General features: G+C 35.1%; 1 protein-coding gene across 1 annotated transcript in view; it reads right to left on the bottom strand.

Annotated features, from left to right (window-relative positions):
• Nucleotides 1-12,003, bottom strand: part of ADAMTS20 (ADAM metallopeptidase with thrombospondin type 1 motif, 20) — a 206,105-nt gene that overhangs the window by 91,025 nt on the left and 103,077 nt on the right. The window contains exons 17-24 of the mRNA XM_011936079.1: nt 10,262-10,434; nt 9,986-10,115; nt 4,929-5,055; nt 3,310-3,520; nt 3,013-3,177; nt 2,036-2,200; nt 1,048-1,167; nt 301-408 (exon numbers count right to left, since the gene is read on the bottom strand). Of these exons, the coding sequence (XP_011791469.1) occupies nt 301-408; nt 1,048-1,167; nt 2,036-2,200; nt 3,013-3,177; nt 3,310-3,520; nt 4,929-5,055; nt 9,986-10,115; nt 10,262-10,434 (1,199 nt within the window). The remainder of the gene's footprint in view (nt 1-300; nt 409-1,047; nt 1,168-2,035; nt 2,201-3,012; nt 3,178-3,309; nt 3,521-4,928; nt 5,056-9,985; nt 10,116-10,261; nt 10,435-12,003) is intronic.

Genomic DNA, 12,003 nt, shown 5'->3' with positions numbered 1-12,003 from the left:
TACATATGTAACAAACCTGCACGTTGTGCACATGTACCCTAGAACTTATAGTATAATAATTAAAAGAAAAAAGAAAATAGACTCAGAAAACTTCAATTTCTTGTCCAGAGACAGAGAGTTCTTGAAAGGCAAAGGACTTAGCCATTAATTCCTAATTCTAAACCCTATACTTCTTTGATACCATCAAAATACCTGAGAATAAATGTATACATTAATTTGTGAAATCTCTAGCAACCATTTTGTTGATGTCTAAAAGCCTCCATAATAGAAACACTGTATCTACTAAAGAAATTCACTTACTGGGGTCCAAGAACCATGTCGCCATTGTGCCATCTTTTCTATGAGAGCAGTTCGTAATGAAGTGGTCTTAAGTTTAGAAATAAATGGGCAAGGTGTAAGTACACAGTTCTGTTCAGAAGAAAAATGGATATCGTAAAACATTAATTAATGACTGATTTGTATAAAATCTAATACTTCATTTCTTCTGTATGTCTCAAGAACAGTTCTATACTAAATTACAAATTGGTAATATGAATGTTTTCATCTTCAAAAGCACTAACTACAATATTGTCAAGTGTCCGTAGTGGATAATGACTGAATCCTAAAGTTTGGACCATTCTGTCTGATTGCTGAAAAGGAAAAGAGCATCAGTCCTTTAAAAATACTGCTCAGCTGAAACATTCTGAATGGACACAGAACTCTACCTTAAAAAGCACAATATACTTTAGGAGTTTATGATATTTATAATACTAGATATACTCCTTCTTCAGTTCAAATAATTGAAATTCACAAGTTAAATGAGTGAGCCCTCAGCAGATAAAGAGTAAAAAAAAAATTTCATTAATAAAGCTACAAAGCTGGCAAAACCAAGAACAATACATTCTATTTTTTCCCTCTCTCTCTCACATACACATTTTTAAGGCATACAAGTTTAAGTGGAAAAAAATAAGTAATCATGGTGTATAAAGTTAAAATGTTGATGTTTAACACATCAACAATCTTTCTGTCTCGTAAATCTTTTTGTTTGTAAACCATGATTCTTTTTACCTGTCTGTCGCTGGGGCGACTAGCTTCATGGCATTCTGTGTCTTCTAACACTGCACTAACTAGCTCATTGACACATTTAACATCTCGCATCTGATATCCATGTCCACAAGTCGTTGTGCACTGAAAGAAGAATATAAATAGATATTTAAAAAACATTGTTTTCCAAAAGTTACATAAACTTCTATTTTCTTAATGAATACCCTGTCAATAATATACTTCCAATAATCTTTTTATCAGTCCTTTATTTTAGATTTAAGACTTAAAAAGAGCAAAGTCAATAAATATGCATATTTATTCAAATTTATTAAATGCCAATCAAATATTGAAGTTAACCAAACTGTACAACAATTAATGTATCCTAAAAAGTTGTCATATAAAAATATAAATATAGGCCTGATTTTTTAGAAACAGTCAATATGATTTAAGGAAAGTAAATACTTTTCAAACACCACCTAGTGTATGCATGTCATTTAATATACTAAGTAAATTTTAAAGAGACAAAGAAGGAACAGCACATGATAAAGTTAAAGGGAAAATGAGAGAAGGCTTCCTGTCAATTGTGGCAACCTCTGCAGAATACTAAGCTACTCCATCCTCATCCAGCCTGATCATTGCTCATCCTGCAGACTCCTAGCTGCTTGTTCAGCAAAACATCTAAACAATGCCTATCCTAAAAACAATAAAGATATCAATGCAGACACAGAGATGAAAATATTTATAATCTAAATAAAGCTGATAAAAGCATAAAGTCTGTAGCATTTTGGTTAACAAAAGGGAGTTCAAAAGCAAAGCTGAAATATTTATTACAGCAAAATTAGCAGTACTGTCAACATGTTACACATAAAGGTTCACATTTCAGTGTTGTTGTTTTTTTAATAAATCAAGCCAAATTCCATTGCACCCACTAAGGGAGGAGTAAATATAACACAACTTTTGTGTTATTCTGTAAAGATAGATCAAATTAGAAAAACCCGTATCATATACTCACAGGTCCCCATGGTCCTACTTGCCAGGAAGCACATGTATGAAGTTCACATGGACTCAGAGATTCAGGTTTGGTACTTGAGTTACAGAAGCCATCACTCAAGTGATCTTCATTCAGCTGACACCATACCTGCCGCTGCTTTATTCCTTTACCACATGTAACAAGGCACTGTTAAGAATACAACTGATCATTATTTATTTGTAGCATTAGTCAACACAAATGCCTTAAAATGATGCAACGATCAATTTGCATAGGAAAATACAGTTGAAAAACCATTCCCAAATGCATTTTCCCTCACTCCTCCAGAAATATTCATTGGGTAAAATCAGCCTGACCCTAACTTCTGCTGCTAATTCCCACTGAAACATCCATTTATCCTAGAAACAAAGGTGCAAAACTAACCTTAGAATACGTATTCATTCCAGGCTGCTGTGGACCCTGGCACTTTCCTATGCAAAAGCTTATAGATTAAATATCAGTTAGTGTTATTGTTAGATATTGTAAATAGTATAATGACAAACTATCTTGTACATTTCTTTTTTTTTTTTTTTTTTTTTGAGACAGAGTCTCACTCTGTCACTCATGCTGGAGTGCAGTGGCCAATCTCAGCTTACTGCGGTCTCTGCTCACTGATACCTCCACTTCCCAGACTCAAGCAATCCTCCCACCTTAGCCTCCCGAGTAGCTGGGACCACAGGTGTGTGCCACCACACCCAACTAAGTTTCACTATGTTGCTCAGGCTGGTCTCGAACATCTGAGCTCAAGCAATCTTCCCACCTCAGCTTCCCAAAGTGCTGGTATTACAGGCATGAGGCAGTGTGTGCCTGGTCTGTCTTGTAAATTTCTGATTGCTTTGATAATAGTTATTTACAAAATGATGAAATAAATTTAAGCACTTTTAAATTTTGCAAAGTCTTAGATTACAAAGCTGTACTAACACCATATTTTAATAGTTCCAAGCCTCATGTGTTTAATGTACCTCACTCCATTCACTGGCAGCCCAACTGGGACAGGAAAATTCATTGCAATTCTCTCTTGTCACTCGGGACAGTTCTTGGCATTTATTGTCAGCAAGACGATGGCCAAAGTTATTCATACAATAAGATTCTCGAGACCTTTCCCCTCCTCCACAACTCCTGGAACACTGATTTTAGAAAAAAAAAGTGGTAACTAATGGAAAAAAATCAGATTTTCAACAAAACTGTACTTTAGAGTAACATAAATATGTAATTAGAAAAAAAGGGCAACTTTTTTTAAGCAATCATTTTTATTGTACCTGAGACCATTCTGAAAAATGCCATCTTGTGAAGACACAGTTACCACGGCATAGTTCTCGGGTAGGAGGTTTAAGTTGGTCACCACAGTAGTGGTCATCCACTTGAACAGTCTGCCCTTTATGAATGGAATACTTCATGCAATGGATGTCCAAGGTTCTATATCCTTGACCACATTGGGTTGAACATTCACTTTTGCCAATAACATGCCACCTTGAAAAAAGATGTTATTATACTTAGGAGGTATATTACGTAATTACAAACAGGTTCAGAGACACTCATGCATTCGCTTTTTAAAATTCTGAGAGTTGATGGACAAACCGCCAAAAAAACAAAACCAGTCTGGAGCCAGGAAGCCAGCATTATACTACTGACCTCATGCCAGCATTTGGTGGCAGCTTTGGAGGTGCATCCAAGGAACCCCAGGCTTCCTCAAAAACCTTTGAAAACAACTGGTTTAGATCATGATTACCCAATTACTTAGCAGCAGATTTAAGACAATAACTGCATATATCTGACTCCCAATCAGGTAGTTTCTCCCTATGAAATACCTCTATAAGTATTTTGATTTTATGACCAGGGAATGTCTAGGAATTTGACTACATCGATAAAAATAAAGCATTTAAAAAGTTAACTAGTTTCTTTAAAGTACACCACACTTTCTCAATAATTCATGTAATCTATATTTAGACATGTTTCCAGGGAAAACATGTTTTCCACAAGTAAAAATGTTAGTTATAGCCAAATTATCCCAATTGTAGTCTAGCATTCATCAATGTGAGGGCACCCGAATAACAAAGCACAGAATTCACGAAATTCATTTCCATCCCTAATTGCATTTCAAGAATTTCACTGTACTTCCTTTTACTACTATGTAGTGGATCCAACTTACACAGGCAGTTCTACTACTGTGCTTTTGCTATGTCGTCAAACAACACCATAAATATATAGAAATTCTCATCAAGTGAAAGAGGTTCTGGCCATACCTGAATGTTAAAAGGTACCTGCTACAATGCTGAAAATAAATGTATAAATATGATAGATGGACTCATTGTATACCATGTCACTCCAAGACCAACCATGCACACACACACATGCACACACACACACAAAACCCAAATAACAAGAAATTTAAATTAGAAGTATAAGCTTCCTGTCATGATCTAGGATCAATTTCCCTGAAGTTTAATGGACAAAATACTGATAGAATATCAAGGAAATCAATCAATTTGATTTCTCCAATTCCCAAACTTTAGAAGTTTACTGGTTCATTAATTCAGTGGAAAATAACGAATCGTGCTACAAAATTTATTGTTTCAGACCTTTAAATCATCCATTTTCAGATTACAATTTACTTGCATTTATTTTACAGACAACATTGCAATCTTTTTCTACACAAAATGTTGAGGCCTATATACCGGTATTCAGAAAATACTATGAATGAAAATTCAAATCATCATGTACTGAGTTTTACTATAAATTAGTGAGCCTGAAATTTTTTCATGGCAGGGCAGATGATGAGTAATAATTATACGTCCACTCTCTGTCAGTCACTGTGTTAGACATTTTAATCTTAGCTCACTTACTAATCTGGTTATATTACATATTATTTGTCTTTTACCTTAGTTCACAGTCTGTATTGCAACTTTGAGTAACAAATGATGGAAGTGGCAATTGGTCACATTTTTGATCAGACACAACACTATGATCACTCTTATGTATGCAAGTTATTTTTCTTCGCTGAAGACCTTGGCCAAAGTCAAATGAAAATAAAAAAACGAAAGAAAAATTCACAGTTAGATGTTACATAATTATGTAATTCTGCTAATAGCTTAAAGGAGTCAGCTAAGCAAGTAAAAATTTCCAGTGCAACATACAGGATATACCAGTATATTAATCTAGTGAGGAATGACTTTTTATAATAAGTAAGCTGAATCCTGAATGACTGAGAAGTTTGCTTAATGAAGAGATGTACAGAAGATGGGACAGGCATTGGAGTAAAAAGAAATTCACTACAGTGGGATAGAGTGGTTGTTGGTGATTGAGTAGCTGAGGACAATGCTATTGCTATACAGTACACTATAGTACTGTCATCCATCAGCTTCCTCAGCTACCTCCCCTTTCCCTGCAAGAGGATTACACATCTCTATTGCTACAATGTTATAGTAGCTTCCTGTAGGGGAAGAACTCTTTCCTGTCCATCGGCATCAGGCTTTTTATCAACTGACTGAAAAGGAATATGACCTATTCCAGTCCCACCCAGCTCTCTTTCCTTTTTCCCTCTGCCTCCAGAACATCATTTCCCAGATAGAGCTGATCTTTCTGCCTGGAATCATGAAAGAAAAAGGCATAGATGACAAAAAGATCAGTGTTTGTCACTGGTTGTGGGGGAAGGAAGGAAGAATGAATAGATGAAGCACAAGAGATTTTTAGGGCAGGGAAACTACTATGTATGATATTATATTGGTGAATACATGTCATTATACATTTGTCAAACCCAGAGAATTTTTACACAAATAGTAAACTTTAATGTAAACTATGGAGTTTAGTTAATAATAATGCATCAAAATTGGCTCATCAGTTGCACAAACGTGCCACACTAATGCAAGATGTTAATAATAGAGGAGTGTGGAAGTGAATGGCAGAGGGAAGATGGATAAATATGCAAACTTTCTGTACTTTCTACTCAATTTTTCAGTAAACCTATAACTTCTCTAAAAAAATAAAGTCTATTAAAAAAAAAAAAAAAAACATGGGCACAGATACCCGAGTTGGAGTAAGCCCATAGCAAATTAGCAGCCAAAACACGATATGAGCAATAAATAAACCTTTATTGTTCCAAGCCATTAAGATTTGGTGGTTGTTTGCATGCAGGATAACGACAGCAAAGGCAAACTAAGAGAAGCAGTCATAAACTGACCAGACTCATTTGAACTTTATGCTTTCTGCAATGAGGAGACAGTAAAGAGTTTAAGCAGTCAGTGACATGAACAAATTTCTGTTTTATCAAAGTTCAACTTTGTGCTTCCACTTAACTAAATATGATCATATATGTTATCTCTGCTCCTTCCTAAATATCTTTTGCAATAACTATGAGAAATTCTGAAAAGGCACAAACCTAAAAGAACAAAAAAAGAAAAGAAAAAAAACAGCAAGGAAAGGAAATTTTGAATATGAAAAGTAGATGGAAATAACTATTTAACAGAACTAAGGAAGATGAAACCTAAGCCTGCAAAGTGGAAAAGTAAATAACAAACAAATCATTCATGACACAGAACCCAAGAAAGGCCCAGGAATGGAAAATAGCAGGTTCCTCTGACAGGGTGAATGTGTGAGGGGTAGGCCTGAAATAACAAAGAATTAATTGAAAAGTATTTAAAAAGAACGGTTAGACTACTAGCTTCCTAGTTGAGAGCCGCACTGTTCAATGAAAGCAGAATGTGAATCACATCTGGAACTGTATATTTTCTAGTAGTCATGTTTAAAAAAAAAAAGGCTAAATTATTTTTCGTAACCTTCATGTTTAGCCCCAAACATTTAAAATATGATCATTTGAACATATCAATATAAAATTATTAATAATATATTTTACATTCTTTTTTCATTCTAAGACTTCCAGATTTAATATGTATTTAACACTTAAAGCACATTTCAATAGATTAGCCACATGTGGCTACTGGCTACCATATTGCACAGCATAGCTCTAGAAAAAGTAAATTTGAGGGCATAAGACACAGCTGAGAAAAGGTGGGAACACACTCTACTGAAACAAGGTGGCTAAGTAAAGTCCCCCACACTTAATGATGTGATCCCAGCCCATTCAGTTCGCAATCTCCTGCTGGCACCATGCCAGCTTCTGTTATCCCACAGCACCCTCACGACAATCAGAAGATGAGAGAATTCCTCTCTTGCAGGACTGTTTAACTCAAGAAAAAAGATCAACTGACAATAACATTTGAGACTTCTCTCCAATGACATAAGAGAGGGCTACTTAATGACCAAGTTACTCTATAATGAAACTTCTAGTTAACTTGTGTGACCCACAGAGGACTTTCAATCAGAATTTTAGTACTTTTAAAATATGAACAAACAGCACAAGATCAGTAGACATTTTAGGAAAGCCTCTAACACACACACAAAAAGTAAAATGAACAAAAACAAAATAGAACTAGGATGAAACACGTGTAAGTGAGGGAGCAGAAGAAAACTTAAGGACTATGATTAATACACTCAGAGATATGATAGAAGGCAGTACATTCATAAAACAAAAGCAAGATGTTATGAGAAGAAACATTAAGAAAACAATGAAATTGAGAGAATAAATTAGAAAATTAATAGCAGTTTAGGAATGTGAACACCCAAGTACTACTAGTTTCCCAAAGATAAAAGAGAAAATTAATGTGAGGAAGTCATCTAAGAACATGATAAAATTTATCAAGACAAAGATTTATGTTTCTAAATTGGAATGGCATCTTAATTACCTAGAAAAATAGATGAAAAAAAAAACCAAATCAATGCACATTGTCCTGAAATTTCATAACACTAGAATTAAAGAGAGGATCCACAAAACTTTCAGAATACAACATGCCATGTACAAGCACAGGAAATTGGAAAACAAGCCAGAAAACAAGGCTTTCAAAATTCTAAAGAAAAACAATCTCTATTTATACCAGTTGAACTACTGATCGAGCATGAGAATATAGTTACACCATTTTCAGACATGAAAGGTCTCAAAAATCTACTTTTCTTCTCAAGAAAATACTGAGGGATATGTTCCACCCAATGAAAGAAGTAAATCAAAAAGAGGGATTGATAGGATTTAGAAAATAGGGAATCTACACAGAATACTGAAGAGAATTCCCAGGACAATAACGAAGGGAAATCTCAAGATGACAGTCATTAAACAAGCCTAAAAAGCAACATGAACAAATTAGAGAGAAGAGGGCCACAGTAGCCAGAGGTAAAGAAAAAGTGAAGGAAAAATCAAATTGATAGATTCTATAATATGCTTGAAAATATTAAGACAAAATGTATAGTTCTGACAAAAGTTTAAGGACCGATAACTTTCAGTACACAGAAACAAACAAAACGGAGGGAATTTAACTTTAACTTCAGAGAAACTAAAAAAATTACACAAAAAAGGGGAACATAATCATAGTTCACTATGTGGTAAAAGAAATAAGTTGCTTTTCCCCTGCGCGTGATTGTTTAAGAGAACTCTCCTGCTTTGGACTCCCAAATCATCTCTCACCACGTTTGTCCAAACTTCCATTTTGAATCTTGTTATTCTTGGTGTGTGCACTGCATTTTAAAATACTCTTTCATTCTCCTGTTGCTGGAATTTCTCCTTCTAACTCCCCATATCCATGGTCACAGACGAGCTTACCCACTCAAGTTGGAATGCTGATCCCAGCTCCCCAAATTCCAATTCTCTTCTAAAAGGATATGCAGGACCTTTCTGTCGAAATAAATTCTTCCTTCTATGTTAACCAAAGCTCTGTGTTTTCTACTCTAGCATTTATACCAGTCTATGTCGCATCATATCCTTGTATCCCTCAACTGAGACACTGCTAAAACAGGAACAATTGTTCCCATGAAATCATTCTGGGAAGAACTGTCCAGATGCCACAGGACCAAGACTGTGCCTCTTCTTGAATAGGGCACCACAGTTCCTTTGGCACCTCGTCGGGTCAGATGGTAGACTGTTCTTTACATTCTCACCATCTTTTGTCATCGGCTCTGGCTGCCTACTTTCTATGATAAGCTCATCTCCACATGGTTCTGAGCTTCCTTTGCCCTGACCCACTCATGCCCTAATTCCCAAACTGTTTCTCTATTCTTCATGAAGACTTTTCTTGCATTCTACACAAAATTCTCTCTCGTCAGCTTCAATCTCCTCAAAAACTGTTCCCTCCACCTTTTCTTAGGTCCACACTGTGCATATCTATAGTACTATATTTACCATTTTATTAATAAATTAACATATATATTCATGCACCTGTTTCAAGCACTAGAATAAAACTTGAATGCAGAATTGGGATAATCTGAATTTATTCCCTCAATAAATACTTACTGCATTGAACATAATATTACACAATTAAATATTCATAATTACAGACTGCAGACTCTAGTCTTCCCACTTTTTTTCCCTCTACAAATTGCCCTGCTGTTCCCACTCTGCTCCTTTTCTCACTCTATTTCTTTTCATTTTTCATGCCATCTACATAATTATACTTTCTACTGGTCAGGGAAAGAAAATAAAAAGATGAAAGAATGTTTGTTATCTCAACAATAAAAGAGGAAGCCAAGTTGTTGAGAAAGACTGTGTGGAGATGAGTGGAAGAAAACGCAGCTATTTCACCAGGAAGCAGGATATATATAAGTTAGAGAAACTTTCTGTGGCTGTGAAAAAGAGAACGAGAATGGGAAAGTAAAAGAACAGTAATAGACAGAGAAGGGTGAAAACAGTAACATTAAATAGTGCTGTTAAGTGTAAGAAACAGAAAGAATTAGTGAAAAAAGTAGAAAGGAAAACAAGATTGAAAACCTTTATATGCCAGTGTGGGATATGCATATGGACAGTGGGGAGGAGTCCATAGGCAGCAAAGACTCAAAAGTACCCAAAATGACGACAGAATGCACAGTCAATCTTTTGTCCCTTATTGAATGCCAGCGTACCTTGACACATTTTGGTACAGCCTTCCCATGGTCCATAGGGGTCCCATGTGAACAGGTCGCTCCTCTCTTCCAAAGGGATATTGAAGGAATAACGTACATCAGGGTTGTATAAATTACCCACACATAACACCTCAAAAAGAACACAAAAGAACGTACAATTAATTCATAAAAAATATTCTTAAGACATCATTTTATATTTGATAACGTTAAGCACTTAACCAGTAGTTTACTAATATAATTAAATTTAAGTGTTATTATTGATAACTGAGAATTTACCTGCAAAATAAGTTCTTTCTCTTGTCGATTAGTACTATTAATTCTTTCAACTGAGTTGTTTGATCCACTGTATTCAATAACAGTTCTTGTTCCTTGCACATTGACTTCTTTCTTTGATCTACTTAGAACAAAATTTCCATTGAAAAGAAAATTCCCTTCAGCGTCAGATAATGCTGTAAAAGAATAATGAAATAGTGACACCAATCAACAATAAAGAAAATACTTGTTTAACTTTTTTTTTTTTTTTTTTTTGAGATGGAGTCTTGCTCTATCTCCCAGGCTAGAGTGCAGTGGCACAACAACGGCTCATTGCAACCTCCGCCTCTTGGGTTCAAGCAATTCTCCTGCCTCAGCCTCCTGAGTAGCTGGGATTACAGGCATGCACCACCACGCCCAGCTAATTTTTGTATTTTTAGTAGAGATGGGGTTTCGCCATGTTGGCCAGGCTGGTCTTGAACTCCTGACCTCAAGTGATCCACCCGCCTCAGCCTCTCAAGTGCTAGGATTACAGGCGTGAGCAACCGAGTCTGGACTTGCTTAACTTTTAAAGTTCAAATCCTTTTTTGAAATTAAAGAATGCAAATGTAAATTAATGTTGAGGAAATAAACTTTATTTTACTGTAATGTGGGATTTTATCAATAAGTTGGGTAACTTCAGCACATCAGCCAAAGATATTAAAATAAGTTCACTCTATACGTTTATATCTCAGATGGTCATCTTCTTTCATGAGGCATGTAGCTTCAGAACAAGAAGTGGAAAAGCAGAAAGAAGTCATGACCCCAGCAGACAGATTAGTTCAATCATCCTGGTCATCAATGGTAGGGAAAGAAGGAGCAGCCAGACTGCTGCATCATTCCATTTATGCTTATCTTAGAAAAAAGGTACAAAGCTTTAAAACTCTAGGGTCAACATTCTAGAAGGCCATGCAATGACTATGCCATTCTCTACACAAACATCTAGATCTTTCATAGAAAAGCCCTGTATCCCTGTTAATACATACGTGGATATCTGGATATCTGCTTTTCAGAATAATACTCCTATTTCCCTCTCTGTTCATGTCCCCTTCTTGTTCTCTTTTACCCAGTGACAGACATTAATATATGCCTATAGAATATGTATATGTGTGTATTTATTTATATATTATATGTACAAATAGATAAGACAATTATATAGTATGTATTAGAAATGTTACTTTTTAAATATAAAATTACATGTCACCCACGATCATGCAGTAGTAAAAAGAAATGAATGCGGGGTTAAAACAATGGATTTAAGTTTAAGTTGTTGCAATTAATGTCTATGTAATCTTGGACAAACCTCATACTCAGTTTCCTAAACTGCGTAATAGAAATAATAAAAATTTCTATTTCAGTCTTTTAGTCAGGATCAAGTTTGAAAAATGTTTGTAGGCATGTGAATTGTAAAGTACTGTGCTATTTATTTTTAATTTTCAAGAGGATGTGTAATATCTAAAATTTTACACTACAAGAACCCCCATATTAATCAAATACTTTTTTGTTTGCTTTACTTAAGTTATACTTTTCAGTTGAAGAATAACCTTTTCAGAAAACATTTGTTTGGCATTCCAGGAAACCTCACCGAAAGCACACAATTATCTATGGCTAAACTTCCTAATATAAATACAACACCCCTCTGAAAAAGCAATATTTAAGGGATTATTGTAAAATAAATTTGGTATTTCTGTGTATATGTGGACTAGTATAACTGTCTTTATGAATTA

Source organism: Colobus angolensis, unplaced genomic scaffold (genome assembly GCF_000951035.1).
Source record: "Colobus angolensis palliatus isolate OR3802 unplaced genomic scaffold, Cang.pa_1.0 Scaffold150, whole genome shotgun sequence".
Taxonomy (NCBI): Eukaryota; Metazoa; Chordata; class Mammalia; order Primates; family Cercopithecidae; genus Colobus; species Colobus angolensis.
This window is presented reverse-complemented; position numbering and strand designations above follow the sequence as displayed.